The sequence below is a fragment of the Ambystoma mexicanum genome, chromosome 1q (genome assembly GCF_040938575.1).
Source record: "Ambystoma mexicanum isolate Mex_15411 chromosome 1q, UKY_AmexF1_1, whole genome shotgun sequence".
Taxonomy (NCBI): domain Eukaryota; kingdom Metazoa; phylum Chordata; class Amphibia; order Caudata; family Ambystomatidae; genus Ambystoma; species Ambystoma mexicanum.
The window spans coordinates 296,398,141-296,421,723 of record NC_090922.1 but is presented as its reverse complement, the minus strand read 5'-3'; the positions used below and the strand labels follow the sequence as shown (position 1 = coordinate 296,421,723).

General features: G+C 47.9%; 1 protein-coding gene across 3 annotated transcripts in view; it reads left to right on the top strand.

Annotated features, from left to right (window-relative positions):
- Positions 1 to 23,314, top strand: part of LOC138527486 (zinc finger protein 25-like) — a 778,719-nt gene extending 755,405 nt beyond the window's left edge. For all 3 annotated transcript variants that reach the window (XM_069638740.1, XM_069638722.1, XM_069638730.1), the window contains one exon: positions 17,819 to 23,314. In XM_069638740.1, coding sequence (XP_069494841.1) covers positions 17,819 to 18,930 — 1,112 coding nt within the window. In that variant the 3' untranslated portion in view covers positions 18,931 to 23,314. The remainder of the gene's footprint in view (positions 1 to 17,818) is intronic.
- The last annotated feature ends 269 nt before the right edge of the window (positions 23,315 to 23,583 follow it).

Here is a 23,583-nt window from a genome sequence, read left to right as displayed (position 1 = left end):
TGAACGATTTTCTGGTGACCCAAAGAGGTTTGCAGTATTTATCAATCAGTGCCGGTTGCATTTCTTATGCCGGCCAGCAGCCTTTCCAACTGATCAAGCTAAAGTAGCTTTCGTACCTTAGTGGCAATGCGGCAGACTGGTCGATCCCTCTAGTAAATCAAGATGATCCGGTCCTCCATGATTTTCAAGCTTTTCAGCTCAGTATGGAAAAACTGTTCGCAAGACATTCACAGGGGCAGGCCTTGGACAATGAGCTTCTTTCGTTGCAACAAGGTAATCAAGACCTTTTGGCTTATATTGCGTCTTTCAACAGACTGATAGTGGAAACTCACTGGCCTGAGGACAAAAGGATTACGCTGTTTTATAGAGGTCTATGCGGAGAGCTCAAAGATGTGTTAGCCCAAGTAGTGAATCCCCCACAAGATTGTTCGGACTATATAGACTTAGTCGTTCAAATAGATCACAGACTGCAGAACAGGAAGGCCGATCGTTCCAAGTTTGATGCTCGAGTATTTTCCAAACCGCCAACTCCTTCCAAAGGAGTAGACTCCGGGGAACCCATGCAAATAGGGGGTCTGAAAGGTCCTCTAACACAAAAGGAGCGGGAAAGGAGAAAACAGTTGCAATTATGCCTCTATTGCGGAAACTCAGGGCACTTTCTTCAAGACTGTCCGGTGAAACCTGCCAAGAAGGCAGTAGGAGCTGCAGTTACCAAAGTTACAAACTCTGAGCAGGGAAACGACCTCGCCCGACAAGAATAGAGGTCCTCTTGCCGAGCGTGAAAACCAGTTCCGTGACCTCGCATTTCGTGATACCTATGGTCCTCATTAGCCCTGATAATCCGGATCGATTACATGCAATTGAAGCTTACGTCGACAGCGGTGCCATCGGCAATTATGTGGATCATGAAATGGTTTTGAGGATGAATCTAACTCTTTGTCCCAAGGCTGTAAAGGACGTCATTACTACGGTGGATGGTACGGAGATAGCCTCCGGGCCAGTAACGCATACCACTCAAGAAGTGACGCTAGTAAGTCAAGATGGACACCATGAGAAGATCGTGTTCGATGTGATCAAGGCCCCTCAGTTTCAGATTATTCTAGGAATACCTTGGTTAGAGAAACACAATCCTCTGATCGATTGGCGAGCAAGAACGGTCCAGTTTCCAGAATGTGTCTCTACTTGTCACCCTCCACCTGGTGTTGCACTGGCAGCAATTTCTTCAGAGACTCCCCAGTTACCTCCCGAATACCTAGAATACCAAGATGTTTTCCGGAAGGATCAGGCTAACTCTCTACCTCCTCATAGGTCTTATGACTGCCAGATCGACCTGATACCTGGATCTACTCCTCCTTGTAGTAGAATTTATGCCCTCACCGAGCCTGAGAACCTTCACCTTCGACAATACCTGGATCAATACCTGGCAAATGGGTTTATTCGTCCTTCCAAGTCCCCTGCTTCTTCAGCTTTGTTCTTCGTTCCAAAAAAGGAAGGAGACCTTAGAACTTGTATAGATTATCGCTCCCTGAACCAGATCACCGTTAACAATAGATATCCGTTACCTTTGATCCCTGAACTCCTGGACCAAGTCAGAAAAGCATGCATATATACAAAGCTGGATCTTAGAGGAGCTTACCACTTGGTACGAGTAAAAGAGGGCGATGAATGGAAGACGGCCTTCCGCACCAAGTATGGGCTATTTGAATATCAGGTCATGCCCTTCGGACTTTGTAATGCCCCGGCCGCCTTTCAATATTTTATGAACGATGTCCTCAGAGAGCTCATAGATGTGTGTGTTGTTGTTTACATTGACGACATCCTCGTTTATTCTTCATCGGAATATGAACATTGGTAACACGTGAAAATGGTCCTCGAAAGATTGCATCAACACAAACTTTTCGCTAAGTTGGAAAAATGTGTTTTCAACGTGACTGAAGTTGAATTCTTGGGATTCATATTATCACCTGGCGGAGTGCGTATGGATTCAAAGAAGGTCGATGCAGTTCTCAAATGGCCATCACCATCCTCCGTAAAAGGTGTGCAAAGCATGTTAGGCTTCGCTAACTTTTACCGCAGGTTTATCCCCGAATTCTCTCGAATAGTCCAGCCCATCACTGCCTTGTTAAAGAAAAACAAACGTTTTGAATGGTCTACCGAGGCGGAATAAGCTTTCCAGGATTTGAAGACTAAATTTATCTCTGCACCAATCTTAAAAACCCCCGCCCCGAACTCCCCTACATCATGGAAACTGATGCTTCAAGCCTTGCCATGGGGGCAGTTCTATCACAAAAGGACCCGTAACCAATCAGTTGCATCCCGTGGCATTTTGGTCCCGCAAATTCTCGCCTCCTGAAATCAATTACATGATTACTGACAAGGAACTTCTGGCTATCAAGTCTGCCTTTAAGGCTTGGCGGCATTATCTGCTGGGGGCCCGACACACCGTTACTGTGATTACGGATCACCGAAACCTGCAATATTTGAAAACCGCAAAAGCCCAATCCTCTAGACAACTCCGTTGGGCATTATTCTTTGCCGAGTTTGACTTCATAATTACCTATCGACCTGGTACAAAAAACGGTAAAGCTGATGCCCTTTCTCGGATGGGAGTGGAAGAACACTTGATCAACCCTAAACCTGTACCAATCATTCCCGAACAAAGAATTCTGGGTGTAATCGCCACAGAATCCATAGAGGAAGTTAAGGATAAAGCCAGGCAACTTGTAACTCCAGCAGACATACAGAATTGGCATCTGCAGGGAAAGGACTTTGCAGTAAAGGACAATTTATTGTATTTCCAAGAACGATTATACCTACCCAGCACAGATTTACAGAAAAAAGTAATCTCTTGTTATCACGATTCTTTAATGGAAGGACATCCCGGTATGGCCAAGACCTCAGAAAAGATCAAGCGCTACTTCTGGTGGCCGTCTTGGAAAAAAGATATCAGAGACTTTATAATGTCCTGTGGAGTAGGCGCCCAAAACAAGAGTCCAAAGGAAAGACCAGCAGGCCTCTTACGCCCTATTGACATCCCACCTCGCCCTCTGCATACGCTTTCTATGGACTTCATCACCGATCTACCTCCATGCTCCGGATACAATACGATTCTAGTAATCGTGGACTTATTCTCCAAGATGGCGCATTTCATTCCGCTCAAAGGCTTGCCAACAGCAGCAACTCTGGCCCGAGAATTTCTCGAAAACATCGTCCGACTGCACGGTTTTCCTTCGGTTCTAATTTCGGATCGAGGTAGTCAATTTATTTCTCATTTTTGGCGAAGTTGCTGTCGGTCGGCTCAAATTGATGTGAGACTATCGACCAGTCACCACCCTCAGACCGACGGACAAACCGAGAGGACCAATCAAACTCTGGAACAGTATTTACGCTGCATGCTGCAACAAACTGAAAAAACTTGGAAAGACATCCTTTGGATAGCCGAATATGCCTACAATAACTCTGTCCATTCGGGAACTGGGAAAACCCCGTTTTTTCTTTTGTACGGCAGTCACCCTCGAACCTCGGAGTTGGATCCCCTCCAAGATCTTGAAACACCAGCAGTAGACTACCTGCATTCTACAATCACCCAAGCCTTTAAGGAAGCTGTTTCTCACCTTCAAAGGGCTAAAGAACAATACAAGAAAGGAGCAGATCAACATCGGAAGGAAGCCCCTCAATATCAAGTAGGGGATCAAGTCTGGTTCTCCACCAAATATCTACCTCTAAAAGGGCCACGCACATTCAACCCAAGATACCTTGGTCCCTATTCCATCACTACCATAGTAAACCCAGTAGCGGTCAAGTTGGACTTGCCCCCGCACATGAAGATACATCCGTTCTCCAGCATGGGGTCTGGCATGGATTCACATGCTCATGAATATTCCCCATCGTCAGGCTGGGAATCCTCGGTAAAGAAAAAACCAGTATCAGTTTCGTTTCTGATCTGTCTTTCGTAGTAATAACCAATCACTGGTCTCTGCGTCATACTGACCACAGCCAATGACTGCCCTCTACCTAAGCACCGCCTCTGGCAGCCATCTTTTTTACCGCACGTTCATGTGTTGGGATCCTCGTGCTATTGCTCTCGAGCGTTAGTGCTATTTTTTCACGTTTTTTTCTCAAAACTTCGTTTTTCCGGTCAAAAGAGCCTCAAGCTCCACCGACTCTCCATCCGATCAACGGGGACCTGTGTCGGATTCGACTGCGCCCCTCTAAGGGTGAAGATTTCGTCGAGCTACGTTTTGGAGGACTCCAGAAGCTTCTCAGGCCCGGACATGGCCCAGGATAAGGGAAGCTCGACGCCCGGAAAGCTGTTCAGGGTCTGCCCTGGATGCCAGCTGCAGAACGTCTTTAAGGAGGACGAACACTCCTTTTGTCTCTACTGCTTACATGAGGACAAGACGCACGTGGAGAAGGACTGTGCGTTTTGCGGCAATATGTCGGAGCGGACCATGAAGGACCGCCACCAATGCCTCGCCAACTGGCTGGAAGGGAAGAGCCCGTCAGGCGAGAAGAAGAGGAAGAAATCCGAGTGGTCTTCTAAGACCTTTGAGGACGCCCCGGCGACGGGGGTCCAACACAAGGCCAAGCACCGCGAGTCCGCTGGCACCGGGAGCGCCGAATGGTCGGGCTCCACGGGCGCCAGGCAGGGCGCACCCTCCCCGGCACCTTCAGCCACGAGCCAACGCTCTGGGTCGGGTAAGAGGAAGGGCGAGCACCCGGCGAAGCTCCTGGAGAGGCCCCGGTCGAGCTCGAAGGCCCCATCGGAGGGGGAGCGAGGCAGTGTCCCCCCCCTCAAGGATAAGGCGGTGAGCGCACCTAAGGTGGTGAAGGCCTTAATCCATCCGGCCAAGCCCTCTATCGATACTGTCGCGGCGGCCCTGGCTCAGCCTGTGGGGGCTACACCAGTGCTGGCGACCTCGGGGCTCAGAGTCTCCCTGCCACCTCGGAGGGAGTCCTCTTTTGTGCCCATCGATAGGACCCCCGTGAAATCCCCGGCGGGGAAGAAAAAGGGGGGGCAGGGCATCGTCGTAGATTCGGCTTCAGAGGAAGAGCTGATCGAGGTCTTAAGCCACGGCCTTGGCGTGGTTGAAGACCGGCCCGTCGGGATGGATCCCAACGCAGGTGACGACGACAGCGTCGAGGGTGCCGACGGGGCCCCTGATCGCCCGTCGGATTCCCCTCTGCCACCGCCGCAAGACAACTCGGCGGCCATTTTGTTGGCTATACAGTCCTTATGCTCAGAGATAAGGACGAGACTACCGTTGCCGACGGAGGAACCTCTCCCGTCGGGGGATCCGGAACCGGGACCTTCTGGTGTTCCCCCTCCCAAGAAAAGAAGGATTCACCCTCCACCTCCTTTTCAGCCGTCGCGACCCGTCCAGCCCTCCTCCCCGTCCACCCGAGGGGATGATACGGGGACTGACACGGCAGCGACGGGTACGGACGACGAGGTATACGACGAGGATCTCCCGTCGTCACCTCCCACCAGGGCTTCTCCGCTCGACGAGATTGGATTGTTCCACTCCATGATCGCCAGGGCATCGGAGCTTTTCCAACTCTGCCCGGAGGAGAAGAAAAAGGAAGGATTCCTTTATCAACGGCGCGAGGCCAATAGGAAGACGGTCCTCGCGGTGCCTCTACTGGACGACATTTGGGATGAGGGCCTCGCCCTCCTCAAGAACCCTTCCACGACGCCAGCTAGAAGAGACCGGTACGAGAAGAAGTACCGGGTCCCGGACGCGGCCCCCCTGTGCCTCTGGGCGCAGCCTACCCCGGACTCCGTCGTCTCCGCGGCGGCCAGGAAGAAAGCGGGGGGGTGCGGCCTCCACATCGACTTCCCCACCGGACGGCGAGGGAAAGAAATTGGACGCTATGGGACGCAGGGTCATCTCGTCTGCAGCGACGACGATTAAAGCGGCCAACGCTTTGGCTATCGTGGCCCGCTACGACAGGGAGCTATGGTACAAACTGGCTCCCCTGCTGGACTTCCTACCGGACGACAAGAGGGCGGATGCCCTGGAGATCCTACAGGAAGGTGAGGTGGCGTCGGACCACGCCATCACTATTGCGAAGGACATCGCCGACACTGGGTTTTGCCAGTTGGGCAACGGCGTGTGCCTTAGGCGGCGTGGATGGCTCAAGTCTACGGACTTCCGTCAAGACGTACAGACCAAAGTCCTGGACATGCCGTTCGATGGGAACAACCTGTTTGGGAAAACAGTGGACGATTCCCTTCAGGCCATTAAAGCGGACACTGAGACGGCCCGGGCCCTTGGGGTTCTACAGCAACGACGGACGCCCTTTCGGAGCAGCGGAGGCAAGGGCGCCTCCAAGGGTTCCGGCGGCGGTTTCTCTACCTACCGTCAAGCGGCCCGCTCATCGTCTCAGGAGGCCTACAGAGGACGAGGCAAGTCTGGAGGACCCCGCCGTCGTCGCCAAGGAGGTCAAGGCGGCAAAGCCTCGTCGAAACAGGATTGAACCGGCCGTGGGGTCGGGCCCCCACCGAAGCACCCCGGTGGGAGGCCGGCTGGCGAGCTTCGTCAGCGTGTGGGAGTCCATCTCCACCGACCGTTGGGTGCTGGACGCCTTAGCCCGGGGCCATGCGCTCGAGTTTCAAAGAAGGTGCCCGCGCGTCCCCCCCGTGGCCAGGAAAGAGCTTCACGTCCCTCAGCTTCTCCTGGAGGTAAAGGCGTTGCTCAGGAAGGGCGCCATCGAACTCGTCCCAAAGAGGCTTCGGGGCTCCGGAGTTTACTTGAGATTCTTCCTCGTGAAGAAGAAGACGGGAGGATGGCGCCCCATCCTAGACCTGCGACGTCTGAACAAGTTCATCAAGGCGCAGAAGTTCCGGATGGTCACCCTCCAGCACGTCCTGGGTCAGCTGGAGGAAGGAGACTTCCTGTCGTCGTTGGATTTGGAGGATGCCTACTTCCATATTCCCATCCTAAAGGGGCACCGAAAATTCCTCAGGTTTGTGGTCCAAGGGCGTCACTACCAGTTGAAAGCCCTCCCCTTCGGACTACAGTCGGCACCGGTGGCGGCGCAGCTGCGCCGCGAGGGGATCCACGTCTACCCCTACCTGGACGACTGGCTCATCCGAGCCAAGACGAGGGAGCTCGCCGTGGAGCACACGGCAAGGACCGTTCAACTTCTCACGGACCTGGGATTCTCCGTGAACTACGCCAAGTCCCACCTGGTACCCGCGCAAAACGCACTGTTTCTGGGAGTGAAGCTCGACACAGTGTCCCTTCTGGCCTCCCCGTCGGAGGAAAGGACCAGGTCCATCCTGGGCAAGGTACAGCGGATGTTGGTTTCCGACACGGCCAAGGTGAGGTCCATCTAGTCCCTCCTCGGAATGATGTCCTCTTGCATCTACCTCATTCCCATGTGCAGGCTCCGGATGCGCCCGTTGCAGGAGTTCCTGGACGCGCGCTGGATCCAAACGACGGGCGGCTTCGAGGAGAGGATCACACTCGACGAGAGTTTCCGCCGAGCGGTCCGGTGGTGGGGCACCCGCGCGCATCTGACGGCGGGCATGGACTTCCAGACCCCAGACCACCAGGAGACAGTGACCACGGATGCCTCCCTGGAAGGGTGGGGAGCGCACACCGAAAATCTGCACGCGAGAAGCCTCTGGCTCCCGACGGAGAAGTCCCTCCATATCAACGTCCTGGAGCTCCGTGCAGTGTTCTGGGCCCTCAGGTCCTTCCTTCCGTCCCTCAAGGGCAAGGTGGTGAGGATCTTCACCGACAACACCACCACCATGTTTTACATCAGGAAACAGGGCGGAACCAGGTCCCCAGCACTGTCCAAGGAGGCGCAGGACCTGTGGCATTGGGCCGTCGCCCAAAGGATGTTTCTGGTGCCGTTTCATCTGGCAGGGATAAAAAACACCATCGCCGACTCACTCAGCAGGGAACTGCGCTTGTGCCACGAGTGGGAACTACGGCAGGATCTAGTGGATCGCCTCTTCCGACGGTGGGGCACACCCCAGATCGACCTGTTTGCGACGGCGACGAACTCCAAGTGCCGGAGGTTCGCCAGCAGGTTTCCCCAGGCGAGGAGCATGGGCGATGCTTTCTCGTTCCCCTGGGAGGGCCTGTTCCTCTACGCGTTCCCTCCTTTGCCACTGCTAATCCGGCTCGTCAACCAGCTCAAGAGGTCACGGTGCAGGATGATCCTCGTCGCACCTGCGTGGCCGAGGCAGATATGGTTCCCGGACCTTCTGGACTTATCAGCGTCCCCGCCAATCAGGCTGCCGGTGGACGCGGATCTACTCTCCAGGGAAGGAGGCGCCATCCTCCACCACGACCCGAAATCGCTGAACTTGCAGGCCTGGCTCCTGCAGCGCTAGAGTTTGGAGGATACGACATACCGGCCGACTGCAGAGAGGTTCTTGCAAAGGCCAGGGCGTCCTCGACTCTTAAATGCTACGGACACAAATGGAAGAGGTTCTCTGTCTGGTGCCACGCACAGAAGATTAACCCTCTACGGATTACGGCTCCCCAGGTACTGCCGTACCTGCTGACGCTGGCCAAAGCTGGACTGGCACACGCGTCCATCAAGATTCATCTTGCTGCGATCTCCCGATACACCAGGACCACGGGCCGGACGTCCTTGTGGTCTCATCGTCTGGTGAAAGAGTTCATGAAGGGACTGTTCAGATCGTTCCCGCCGGTGAAGGCCCCGGCCCCGGCGTGGGAGCTCAACGTGGTGCTGACCAAGCTCATGGGACCTCCGTTCGAGCCTCTGCACTCGGCCCCGTTGAAGTTTCTGTCGTGGAAAACAGCGTTTCTTGTGGCCATCACCTCCGCACGACGGGTGGGAGAGATCCAGGCCCTTTGCTGCAAGGCCCCGTACTTGACTTTTCACGACACGAGGGTAGTGCTCAGGACGCACCCCTCCTTCATGCCCAAGGTACCATCGGACTTCCATCTCAACGAACCCTTGGTGTTGCCTGTGTTCTTCCCGTCGCCTTCGTCGCCGGCTGAGAGGACTTTGCACTCGCTGGATGTGGCCAGAGCGCTGAAGTTCTACGTGGACCGCACGAAGTGTTTTCAGAAGACGTCACAACTCTTTGTGAATTTTGGACCTGTCAATCAGGGGAAGGCTCTCTCGAAGGCTTCCATTTCCAGATGGCTCTCCGGCTGTATCATGTACTGTCATCGGTTGGCAAACCGACCGCTGCCTGGCCGTCCGAGAGCCCATTCCACCAGAGCGATCGCAGCCACCACGGCGTTCCTTTCTGGTGTGCCCCTGCTGGACATATGCAGGGCTGCTACGTGGAGGTCGACTCGCACCTTCACGAAATTCTACTGCGTCGATCGGGATTCCAGGGAGGAGTCCAAGGTCGGCCAAGCAGTGCTGCGCAACCTGTTCGCCTGAGGTGAGCCTGGTGAGGAGGTAAGATGCTTAATGTTGGGTTTGATGTAATGCTTAATGTTGAGCCTTTGCCACCTCCCGTGGTTGTGCATGTGTGTACTGCTATGTATTCTTTATTCATGAGCATGTGAATCCATGCCAGACCCCATGCTGGAGAAGGAACAAGTTACTTAACTGTAACTGTTGTTCTCCAGCATGGGTCTGGCATGGATTCACATGCGAACCCTCCCGCCTACCCCTCTGCGGCTCTTCACTTGGTCATACTGCCACTTCACGTGCTTCCAAATCTGAAGATGGCTGCCAGAGGCGGTGCTTAGGTAGAGGGCAGTCATTGGCTGTGGTCAGTATGACGCAGAGACCAGTGATTGGTTATTACTACGAAAGACAGATCAGAAACGAAACTGATACTGTTTTTTTCTTTACCGAGGATTCCCAGCCTGACGAAGGGGAATATTCATGAGCATGTGAATCCATGCCAGACCCATGCTGGAGAACAACAGTTACAGGTAAGTAACTTGTTCCGTCTTCCACGTCTCTCTATTAAAACCCGTGCAACCTCAAACCCGACTAACCAAATCTCCAAAACCTATCCTAGTTGATGGAGAACTCGAGTTTGAAGTCAAAAGCATTCTGGACTCCAAGATCTCCAAATCTAAACTATTCTACCTAATTGACTGGAAAAGCTACGGCCCCGAAGAGAGATCCTGGGAACCTGCTGAATATGTCCACGCTCCTCGCCTAATCAAAAGATTTCACCGAACATTTCCTGACAAGCCAAAACCCCCGGAGAAGCCCGGTTTGGGAGGGGCCTTGAGGGGGGGTACTGTCATGATCTCTGCTTCCAAAAGGTCAGGGTTTTCCCAACTCCCTTGGAAGCAGATCCATAACCCAGGTTCCGAGTGCCAACCAGTCCCAATTGGGACCTTTTGGACCCAGTCCTGGCGCCAGTGGCACCAGGCTCATAAATATGCCCAGTCCCAGCGCTGGAAGCGCCGGGCTCATAATGCTTGGGTGGACTTACCTGCAGCAGACCATGCTGCTTACTTGCCTGCCAGTTGAGTATCTGATCCTCTTCTGTTTGGAACTACTTTTCCTGTTGGGTGGGGCAGGAGCCACTCCCTAGATTCAGAACACTGGAACTCTTCTGGAAAGCAGGAACTCTTTTCTTACCTAGGCGTGGCTGTGGAAGGAGACACCTAAGCACTACAGGAGGCTATTTAAACCACACCCGATGGATGAATCTTGCTTTGCGTTATTCTGCATCCTCAGCAGCAGAACGCTCATCGTGTCTTCTGCATCTGATCCTGGGCCTAAGGAAAAAGGCTTACCATTCTGAATCCAGTCTTCAGCAACACCTATAAAGACAAGAAAGAACAGGTTAGCATTACGGTCTTCAGTGACAGCTCTTCACTTACCTGGTCCATCGGCTGTCACCAACGCCTCGCGCTGCATTCCGGCATCTGAAAGACAAAGGCTTACCTACTCTTCGTGCGCTCCGGAGGTCTTCACACTGCATTCCGGCATCTGAAAGACAAAAGCTTACCAACTCTTCGCACGCTCCGCAGGCCTTCGGCGCTGCATCCCGCATCTGAAAGACAAAACAAGGTGCGTTTAAAGACATTGGGGAACTTTAATACTCACGTGCCATTACTCCTTTCCACATCTAACCGAGTGGGTATTCCGGCACCCTGCAGCCGCCCGGAACTTGTACCTGCAAAATAAAAAGACAGTTAGAGCGCATCGTGAAGCAGGCAACAAGCGCTTACTTACGTGCTTCCAGGCTTTTCTATTCATCACACGGGCTCCATCTTCAACTCACTTCAGCCCGCCATCACCGGAACCCTGCAAAACAAGAGACATCATTACTAAAGTCTTTAAAGACATTAGAATTACTCGAAACTTACCGTTCGTGCAGTAAACGACGGACAGCAGTCCTCTGAAGTCAAGAGGCCTGCTCCCCTTATCCAGTGAAGAAACTGGTTACAGCACCCTGCCTCGAGGCAAATGGAGAGCACGGCGTTCACCTACCTAAGACATCTTACCCTTCGAGCCAGACATACAGTGCACAGAGGTCCAGCCCAAAGAGCCAGCCGTGTGTTACACATCACCTTTGAAGATACGGTATACGCCCAGTCAAGACCGGCGCCTCTACGGGAATCAGGTGAGCGTTACACCATTAGACAGCCTCAACAACCCTACTCTGGCTCATATTCCTGGGGGGGTATGTCCTTATCGATTCTACTCCTCAAGAGGAAGTGGACAAGCCGGTCAGAGAAGATTCCCTCGTGATGGACGAGAGAGAGGTGCTAGCCCAAGACCCCAGTGGGAGGCAGACCTATTCAGCATCTTAACGAATCGCAAGGAATTACTTCATATACTTGGGCTCTGGAAACGGTAGCCTAAGGTAAATGCCTTCCTTTCCAAAAAAGGCCTCAGGATCATCCACCGAGGAACAGCTCTTCCAAAATTCAGGATCCGATCCTTGTGCAGGAAATGTTGACCCTGCTAGAGGTGCAATAGAATATGTACCTGTAGTGGAAAGATACAAGGGTTGGGATTCTGCATACTTTCTGATTCCCAAAAAGGACGGAGGATTGAGACCCATCTTGTTCCTCAAGAAGGACAAGTTCAAGATGGTTACCCTATCCCAAATCCTTCAGGCTCTCCAACTCCAAGACTGGATGGCATAATTGGACCTTCAGGATGCTTACTTTTATGAAAGGGGCCCCTAGGGGTCCCTTACGTCTATGGAAACAAGGCAAGTCCCCACACACGATAGATACACCAGACACAAGGTTGTATTCCCAAAGCTAGGGTTTATTGCAAAGCAAATAGTCTCAGTTGGCCAACTCGGTCTCACGCCCCGCGATGTGTATCTCTAGACCTCGAGGGACGCAAGAGAGTGAATTACGTACATCAGTTACATATATACAAAATGCATATCATACAATCAGCTACGACATGTTTAACACCCCCCTTTATTGGGTTTCTTGAACTCGGTGTGATGATGGACACTTCCGACAGCTATGACACCTTCAAATATCTATTCTAGTAACAATATGCAATTTGCAAGTTCGGAGGCATCTTTCAGTTGTTGATCAGAACACAGTGCTTCTGTTCTTGGAAGCGAGCTACATACGGGGGTAGAGTCACATTCTAGACCCTGCTATCTATAAGGTGCTATTTGTGTCCTGGGAGCCGACACGCTCTACAGGGCTCTGTAAAGGGGGGGCCATAAGAAGGGCATAATTCAAGCCTTTAGCTGCTTTATTCTAACATATTCTACCATATAACAAGACTGGCTGGCAGCTGCGAAATGATTAAATGCCCTACAGCTCTGCTTCAAGGCTACATTTGGGAGGGAGCCGGGCATTCCTTCCTGGCACTTCCTACGTTGTGTTTTAACAAACTCTTGTTACCCTTGCGGCCCTGCGGCCTTGTCCTTTCACGTGCAGACAACAATGCTTTACAGTCGAGCAGCGTAAGCAGAAAATGTGCTGCGAAGCAATAAGAACAGAAAGCAATGAGCCAATGGTTAGAAAACAAAATGGCGATCCTTGTTAAATCAAAATGGTTGTTCATTGGCAAACTTGGAAACCTATATGTCTGTCATATCGAGCATGAGACAGTTGGCCCACGGCCACCAAAATACGTTTGCCGTAAAATATGCGAGGTATCCATTTTTCTAGAGTGACACCTATCCACCCCAAGTACAGAAAGTACCCAAGGTTGGCGGTTGGTGGTTCTTAATATCAGTTTTGAGTTCTGCCATTTGGGCTGGCCTCCACCCCAAGGGTTTTCACCAAGTTGATGGCGGTGGTGGCAGCGAGTCTCAGGAGAGGGGGGATTCATGTCTATCCCTACGTAGACGATTGACTGATCGGGGCTCGTTCACCCAAGCAAGCCTGGGAACATGTCTGCGTAGCCTGCCACTCTCTCCACAGACTGGTCTTCTCCCTCAATTACAAGAAGTCCCACATGATACCATCTCAAAGACTTTAATTTATTGGAGTAGTCCTGGATGCTTCCTCAGGAAAAGCCTTGCCACCTGAGGTGAGAGCTCGACGCATTCTGCGGATGGTTACCAAATTCCAGAGTGCCCAGCATCTTCCGGCCTTTTATTTTTTGAAGTTGCTCGGTCTCATGGCATCCTGCATTTTCCTGGTGCCAGAGGCTTAGAATGAGATCCCTCCAATGGGCTCTCAGGTCTCAATGGTCCCAGTGTTCATGCAGAATGTCAGACCACTTGAAAGTACTGAGCAGTGTCTTTCAGGACCTTCTATGGTGGGCTTGCAAAGACAACATTCTCAAGGGGGAATTTTTTTGGCAGCCATGGTGGGCGATAAAGGTAGTGACGGACGCCTCACTCACGGGGTGGGTAGCCCACACCAAACATCTGACAATCAGTGGTCGTTGGTCTATATCAGAGTCCAAACTACACATCAACCTTTTGGAGCTGAGGGCAATTAGACTAGCGCTGAAGGCCTTTCTGCCCTCTGTACGGGGAAAGTATGTCCTAATAATGACGGAAAACACAGTGGCCATGTACTAGTGCAACAAGAGAGGAGGTGTAGGGTCAATACCACTGTGCAGAGAGGCAATGCAGCTCTGGTTCTGGGCAATTCTAGAAGGAATCTCCCTATCGGCAGTTTACTTAGCCGAAGAGGAGAACATGGCATTGGACGCTCTGAGCAGGCAGAGCACAGTCTCCCATGAGTGGGAACTAGCTCAGGAAGTCTTTCAAGAGATCTTCATCCCTTGGGGAACCCCTCAAGTGGATCTGTTCGTGACCAGTGTCAACCGGAAGTGCAAACTGTTCTGCTCCATGGAATTTCCTCCAAGAGGAGCTCCAGGGGATGCGTTTGTGGTGGACTCAGAATTTCCACTCCTGTACACGTGTCCTCCAGTCCCCGTCATTCCTCACGTGATCAGGAGGTTCAGAAAGTTTAGGAAATACATGATCTTAATTGCTCCGGATTGGGCCAGGAGGATGTGGTACCCATACCTTCTGGACATGTCCCTCTGCCCTCCAATGCGTCTTCCACAAAGAGAGGATATTCTCTCGCAAGAGGAAGGTTGGGTTCTCCATCCAGAGGTCAAGACGCTCGGCCTTCAACATGGTTTCTGAAAGGCTGAGATACAAGGATTGGGACCTCACGGATGACGTAATGGAGATTTTGCCTTTGTCCAGAAGGCCAGCAACAAAATCAATGTTCAATTCCTAAAATACCTTACTGATGAATTTCCACCAGTTCCATTCAATGTCCCTGTATGGTATCTCAATCTGGTGTTAAGATTTTTAACATGCATTCTTTTTGAGCCTCTACACTCATGCCCATTAAGACTTTTAACATTTAAAACTGCTTTGCTTATTGTAATAACGTCCGCCCGTAGTGTATGCGAGTTGCAGGCACGTTCCTGTAAACCTCCACATGCAGTTTTCAATAAAGACAAGGTTATTCTCGAGGTGAAACCTTCTTTCTTACCTAAGGTAGTCTCCAACTTCCACTTGTCGCAAAAAATAATGTTGCCAACTTTCTGTCCCCCTCCTCATCTGGGAAAAGGAGGAGGAAAGATTACATAGACTGGACCCAAAAAGGGTTCTATGTTTTTACATACCTAGAATGGTTACATTTCTCCAAAATGACTAATTATTCATTGGCTATACTGGCCCCAAATTGGGTCTAGCTTTTACAAAACACACAATATCCATATGGATCATCCTGGTTATTGTGAATATTACAGATTAGTCGGCAAGGACCTGCCCGAAGGCCTAAGAGCACATTGCACAAGGGGCATGGCAACCTCTGCTACTCTTTAAGGAGGTGTCCCAATCAAAGACATTTGTTCAGCGGCCACTTGGTTGTCTGTTCACACTTCTGTGGGATATTACTGCCTGGATTCATCTTCCACTCAAGGAGGACAATTTGCAAAAGCGGTCCTTCATTCGGTCCATGATTAGAACAATATTTAATTTGCAGTCCCACCACCAAATTATTACTGCTTTGGGAGCCTATCTTAAAGGCGAGGAATATGTGGAGTGGGGGACGCAATCCATTTGAAGAACAAGTTACTTACCCCTGGTAATGTTCTTTCAATTGGATGTTCCTCCCATGTATTCCTCACCACCCCACCCAGCCTATCCCGACGTACAATGTACGCGTTCTTACACTTAGCGCTTTCTTGGAGCCTAAGGTCTTGGTACGCCTGCTAATTCCTAAGGGTGGGGTAACTGAACTGAAGCCAACGGGCGGTGCCTACGCTACTTATACTGATGATGTCGAACTGACGCCCTCGAGGGACATCAACATGATGCAACGGCACACAGCGCCCCCTGTAGAAGAAAAATTCAAAGCAGCTGAAGCTGGAGAGATAATTATCAGAAGTTGAGGAAAGCGTGGGAGGAACATCCAATCGAAAGGCACGTTACCAGGGGTAAGTAACTTGTTCTTCTTTCAGTATGTAGTTTAGAGCTGACAGATTTTGGTACAGCTTCATGTAGAGTGTAAGCATGCACAGTGCCGAACTGTTATTTCTGTGGCATCTATTTCAGAGCATGTGGTCTTGCATGTTTCCAAGAGGGCATTATGCAGAGAATGTGTGTCTCTAAGCTTTTTCAAAATCAGCATGAGGTAGGGGTTTGGTGGCAGTGTACCAGTAAACCAGCATAATGCATCTGTGCTGAAAGGTGGCAGCTTTCCAAGTCGGAGAAGCTGAGATCAACATTACCTCTCAGTTTGTTCAGTTTATTTTTTTCATTAATATATTGTCGAAATACAATACAGTATATAATAAAGACGGGAAAAAAGAAAAGGTAAAGAAAAAAAAAATGACCAACCTTCCAGGTTAACCTTTGATACACCCGTCAGTTTTCTCACAGTGATTCTGACCTCCCCACAGATGCTAGTCCACCAACATTTTGAAAAGATGGATATTCGTAAAGTGAGCACAAAATGCAGAAATACATAGTATCAGGATGATCACCAAACTAATGATAGAAAGCCTCCCAATCATGGATAATATGTAGCGATAACCAGCTATACCCACCGCTGCTCCACTTATTCCGGGTCTTTCATTTGGTTTATTTGGATGGGGTCCTGGAAGACATTTATAATAACGACCAATGGTATTTTCCCAATTGCGCAATCAGTGCTAGAATGAAGGTTCTTGTACATTTTCCTGTTGATGAGGTAACAGAAAACCCCTCTAATTTAGAACAATGAATGTGTGATCCAGAGCATTCATAAAGGTTGCTGCTTCCTACACCAATTAAGGAATGTTTTTCCTGGTATGCCCTACACACAATTCTGTCCAATAAAATAGTTGGGTGATTCACTCTTAACCTGACCACTGTGATAATATCCAGGACCAGCATTCTTTACCTTTTTGTCATTTTGGGTATTTTATATGAATTCTGCCAAATCCCTGCAAGAGTTACAATCCGTTGTTCGATTCTAGTTAGTGTTTATGTAGTGCTTGATGTGCAAATATTTCAAAATAATTGCTTATTCTGGAGCTGAATTTTTACCATGATGTCCTCATTGTAACTTATTTGCTCTGTATGTGGAGTTAGGGGTTTGCTCAATTGTTTTTTCCCACTTCTTCCACCTGTTCTTTTTACTTATGTGCCCAGCTACTGTAGCTGTTAATCGGGGATCTTTCAATGCCAACCCTTGTCCCATCCAGCTTCAGAATTTGTAATATTTCACCCTTGTATGATGTTCTGGAAGCTCGCACTTAACTGCTTACTCCTCGAAGGTTTGCCACTTGAGCTATTTTATTAAATAGGTTTGATGTATATATTTTGCTGACGCTGAGCTGGGCCTTAAATACATGGGGTGTTATTATTTTCACCATCAGTACAGTCAGGCTAAACACCACACAATTTAAATGACAAAGCATAACAAATTGAAAAACCATCCAATGTGTACATCTTAAAATAATCAAGATGGGGATGTATTTATAATGTTCCCTTTTGCCCGGGAAGGGGTTTAGCACTGGTGTCCTTGAAGACCCAGGATGACTGAGTGTTTGATCTCACGAATCCTAAATGAAACATGTGCATTTATTGATCAGGAAAACACTAAGCAATTTGATGTATATTTCATCATTTTTGTTTTCATTTGGGAGTAGTTTTTGCATAGGGTCAAATTCCACCACATAGCTGCCTCCAAGCACCAGGGTAGGAGGTAAATAGACGATATCAAGTGAAGATAGGTGGCAATCAAATGATTCCATGAAGAGTCCAGTTATGGTATAACTATGACAGTTGCATGCAACTTTGTGTTCAGTTTTCAGTTCTCTGGTAAGATCTCTTAATGCAGTAAATAGGGAAGTGATTAAAAAGCCTTTCAGATCTGTTTGATGGGAATGCTGGTTCTAAATTATTTTCTTCTATGTAACAAAAAAATCCTGGTTCTTTATTGTATTCCAACAGGTCAAGGAACCATGCACAGAAAAAGGAAAGCTGAAGATCATGTAACATTTTCAGAATCACTGCCATGCAAATCTACGGGGGAACTCAAAGTGAAACTCCTCCTGGGGTCAGAAAAAGGAGCACAGTCTAGAAACCAGTTGTGGTCGGGAAGCAATCGTCAACTGGGAGTATCAAAAGTATTTCCTTATGATGTTAATGACGCTGCAACTACAAACTTGCATCCAGGAATAACAAAGATGAAAATGACAAACAAATATTATCACTGTGCAAGTAATCTGAAGAATGGAGAAGTTCTTACTTCTCAACAAAAAACACAGGAAAATGTCAGGCCATACATTTACAATAAATACGATAACCTCTTTAATCAGGAAGGGCATTTGTCTTATCCAAGAACATATGTAGGAGAGAAGCGTTACCAGTGCACTGAATGTGAGGAGAGTTTTAGTGAGAAAGCATATCTAATCACACATCAAAGAACGCATACAAGGGAGAGGCCGTTTCAATGTAATGATTGTGAAAAAAGCTTTAGTCAGAAAGTATACCTAATTACTCATCAAAGAACGCACACTGGAGAGAGACCTTATCAATGTATGGATTGTGATAAAAGCTTCACTCAGAAGGGCACACTCAACACCCACCAGAGAACCCATACTGGGGAGAGACCTTACCATTGTACACAATGTGAAAAGAGCTTTAGTCAGAGGGGTGCACTTAACATACATCAGAGAACACATACTGGTGAGCGACCATTTCAGTGTACTGACTGCGAGAAAAGCTTTAGCGACAAGAGAACTCTTATTAGACACCAAAGCGTACACAGGGGAGAGGGTGCTTTCCAGGTAATTAAATGTGAGGAAAACTCTGTTCAGTGGGACAATCTGATTATAGATGAGCGAACACAAACAGAAATTGATAATCTGATTACAGAAGAGAAAATTCACACTGAATATGAAGATCCAGTTTCAAGTGAGGGATCACACACAGAAGTTCAACATGAAATTACGGATGAGAGTACACATGCAGAAGTTGAAAATGAAATTACAGGGAAGAGGACAAACACAGAAGATGGCTGTGAAATTACAGATGGGAATTTCCACACAGATGATAACTAAACAGAAGTTAAAACTTTATCAATGCACTTCATATGGGAAATTCAGTCGGAAGAGAGCTTTCAGTGTTGTATATCAGTAAGCTCACATGGTAAACGGGCCTCATCAGTGTGCTAAATACGAGAGGATCTTAAGCCAGAAGATACATTATTGTACATCAGGGAACAAACAAGTGAGTAATTTACCAGAAGTGACGGGAGCTCAATGTGAGAGGAAAATTGTATTTCACAGCTTTACATATAGGAACGATGCCTTATCCAGACATAGAACTTTAGGGAAAACCTGAAGTCCGATTCTCTAACATGGAGGACCTATACATCAATTGTATCAAGAGGAGTCTCCTAGATAACTAGCAAATGTAAAATGAAATAACTTGGCCAGTAGGAGGTAGAGGAATACACGAAGTATGATGAATGCATACAATCCTATCTTAAAAATTCAAGAGCAGAGATCTTCAACAAATGCAATAGACACGAGATCTCCTGCTGATAAGAAATAAGTATACATAAACTACCAACCCTGCCTGAGCCATGCTGATTCCATGTGAGCCAGATGATTACATTGAAGTTCTTGAGTGTGGTGCCTGAAGAACACACCCACATCTTGTTTGTGAATACATTTAAGCACTGTCTGACATGTGTCATTCTAAGATACAGAAGAGAGCCCAGGAACTCCCAGAAGCCAGGGAGTGCATTTTCTGTGGGGCACAATTCTGTGGCACTCCATTTCAAATGTCTTACACAATTAAGAGAACCAGGTGGCTTTTTGTATCCCACTGAATACCTGGTTGTTTCTCAGATAGTTTCCCCCTCGGAATGTCTCTCGCCCAGGGCCTATTGTCTCAAGCATCTACAGGCACTTTACCAAAAATTTGACCATATCAGAAAATGACAAAAAACGGCCAAACTCCATGTTGAAATATAGTATTAACAAGAGATAGAAAGATTTGCTCTCAAAAGCCAAACTTCGAGAAGCAGAGCCAAATCTCCTGTTATAACGGAAGGTCCCTTAATCATTGATGGAAAGTAACTGCAAAACAAAAACAATCATGAAGCTGAATAGGTTTAAGAGCTAGATGGATCCCAACTATGATAGAAAATGCCATCCATAATTGAATCATCCTGTAGTGATCAGGAATTGAACAATACATGTGTACAGAAAGAAAGAACTAATCCTACAGATGAGATATTATTTTGACAATTCAGAACATAAGACTGCAAGCATTCTGTAAAGAGAGCTACCTATTGTGGAATATTAGAAACAAGTCTCCTTTTGTTGGATAGGAGATATTCGGGCACTCTGTCCCTTCAATTGTTGTGCTCTTGGCTTAGTATGATTCAGAGTAAAAGAACTTTGTTGAGACACTTAACATTTCTAGGCGTGTATTGTTCCAGTGCCTAAGAGATTTACAGAAAACAAAGAAGTTGTCAACATGTGAGAAATTGGAAAATGACTGATAGCAGAATATACTTGGATAAAAGAAAGGAAAGACCTCACTGGACTGTCAAGTTAATAGTCTGTACATTTTGAGACATTCAGAATGATGTCCAGGAGAAATATAAATGTTGACCACCAATGCAAAAACAGACAAATGGTAAGAATTCTGAATTTGAAAATTGACTTATAAAGAAAACCTCTGAATCACCTAGACCCGCTTTTCAAGTTACTCCATACAACAAAGTAAAGTACATACTCAGGAAAACTGCCTACAGTTATTAAATAATTGCAGAAAGCAGACTCAATCATGTTTTTATATATCCAGCTGGAAAATGCAACTTCATAAACATCAGACAAACTTTTTGGGCTTCCACTGCTAATAACACTAACAAACACAATGCACAAAAATGAAAATTGGTCATAACTGCTGTAAGAAAAATGCAGAACTCCTGAATCTTGCATAGTGCACACATGAATTTGTAGATCTAGAACATTGTCCATATCGTAAAGGATACACTGTGATTCTTTTTTGTTGCCCAGAGTATACAGTTAGCAGCTGTGTAGCAGGCACTTACATATGCACCAGTTAACAAAATGTCAATTGCCCCTTTTTGTTTTCTGGATTTCAGCCTCAATATAAAACGGGGAAAAGTCAGTCATTTGAAAACATTACCACTTAATAGAGGCTATATCAATTTACCAAACGTGTGCGGATCACTTTTCTGAGGTTAGATCATGTATCGAGGAGTAAACATATGAAATGAAAGCTATTAGCCAGACATAATCAGTTTTTCCCTCAAGTCTCCACACGCACACTGCACACCGTTTCTTACTTATCAAAGTGAACTATCTTTCACCATTTGCTAGTGGCTAGTACACATTTTGACGCCAGCTCTCTAGATATAAAAAAGATGGTAACTCTTGTCAAATTCTGCTTGTCATTATAGCAGGGAATAAACATGAGTGACACAACGTTGTACCACTTTGTTTAAAGGATAACTTTTACAATTAAGGCACTTCAAATCCCTCTGTGCCACGTTGTGTAAGGTAATCCCCCTACACGGATAGCTAACACTTGATCTAACCACCCCATGTTGTTTTTCTTCAACTCTGGGCTGCCCACTCCCCTGGAAAGCTCTAGAATCTTCACTCCCCCAACAATCCTGTTTATTTTCCTAACTAATCGAGGCACAGACTCGCAGAATTATTGCTGAGCAGGAATCCATTGTACCCTCCGACGTCTCTCTCTCCTAGTTGTGGGGGGTGATCAATGCGCCATGATGATTTGGTCAACGAGCTTTGGAGCAGAAACGGGTACCTAAGCTCTTAATTGAAGTAAAACTTTGAGGGCTGCAGTGAATTAAGACCACAGACAAACTGTACCTGGGCCTCAAGCAGCTAAAGGGGCTGGATAAAGGGGGTGGGTAGAGAAGGTCTACAAAGCAGTGGGACTCTGGTTGCAAAGGTAGGAGGGGGTCAGGATGTTTGCTGACACAGCTCCAGGCTTCCCCAAACAATGTTTTCACTTCTTAGGCCAGACAGCATTCATGAATGAGCCACTGGGGGTGTCCATGAGTGCATCCCTACTGTGAGTCACGATTGTGCCACATTCTGCGCTGGGGAGTTCTTCAGTTAGTTTGCTTGTTTAAAATTAAGGAGGTCAGACAAAGAATTATGTAGCAATTCCTTTGCATGGTAATAGCTTTCTGCTCTGTTGTCTAAAAGTGTAAGAGGATGCAGGCAGAGACTACAGCCAGCAGCCTCAAAGGGGGTACAAGCTACACAAAGTATGACTAGGGGAAATCCTTTACTGCCATTTCCTCCTGTGCGTGTGCTGACCTACCTAGAAAGGGCAATAAGAGAAAGGTCAGCAGTATCCCCAGTAAACAAGTGCATTTTCTCTTGATATAATTCACCAGTATTTGGCAGACTTGGTTGCCTGAACCTGTCCACAAACAGCACACAACAGGACAACTCCTTCCTGCATCCACGCTCGCATACCACCCTTATGGGACACAGTGTAAGATTTTATTCTGAGATGGGAAAAACTATATTTTCAAATAGGATGGTGATCATTTGCCTAAGACAGTTTACAGTTTGTCAAAGTACCCCCTGCATATGTAACTCCAAACAGAGACTTTTCTCAAGAGCGCTTTCATGTTTTACAGCAAGACATGGATTTTTGGTTTAGACATGGGCAATACAGTGAATACCAAGAGGGGGAAAAGGAACAGGAGTCTGCTCTGCCTATTTTATGGTAGACAAAAAGCGGGTATAGAACAAGAATCATCCCCCCTAAACATGAGAAGTACAAACATTCACACAATATTGTTTAAAAGTAACAGTTCATTCTGCTTTTGCATAGGTGCTACGGACTGATCCTATGCACAGTTCAGTGCTTCAGGATGCCTATATTCACTTCCTTTGAGAACCACATTCTCCATGCAGGAAATTAGGTGAGGGCCATCAACACGTTTATGGTACCTCCTGCTAGTTTTAAATCATGCTGTTTTTCCAAGTGCTTAGGAATTTTGGTGGTGTGTTTATAATGTCATGGATCCATGTTTACCCATTTCACAAAAGCTACGGCCTTCGCATTGTGATCAACTGAGCACTGCTGGTGACTATTAACCTGCTCCATTCCATGGTATTATTCCTGAATCGGAAGAAAGGAAATGTGCTTCTAGCAACATAAGGTTCCAACATAAGGGCTACCAAAGGGACAGCCTCTTTGACCTGTACCAGTCATTGGCAGATGAAGAGGCAGGTGTCAGACAGGTGCCAGTCCGATGGTCCATACATTGGCTTCCCTGCCGGACCTGATGTCCTTGTACAGCTCCTGGACTCCATATCTTACCTCCACATGAGATGTTTTCAGCATATCATGAGACTGGGATAATTTTAATACGTTGCTAGCTGATTCAAATGCTGATTAAACCTGGCTATTGTGCACAGGCATGCGCCTCTTCCATATTAACACACTTGCGTATAATAAATGAATATCCCACGTGAGGGACTGTTGACTCAAAGCTTGTGGTCAAAGATTCTCTTGAGTTTGGTCATTTGCAGGCCCTTCAAGCTTGATTCATGGTCTTTTAGAGACAATCCATATTGACTCTTAATGATCGATACTTTTGGCATGTTCTATCTGTGGATCAAGGAGAAGCACGATCAGTGACTGACTCCGGTTCTTGGGCAGTGGGCACGATCTCACACTCA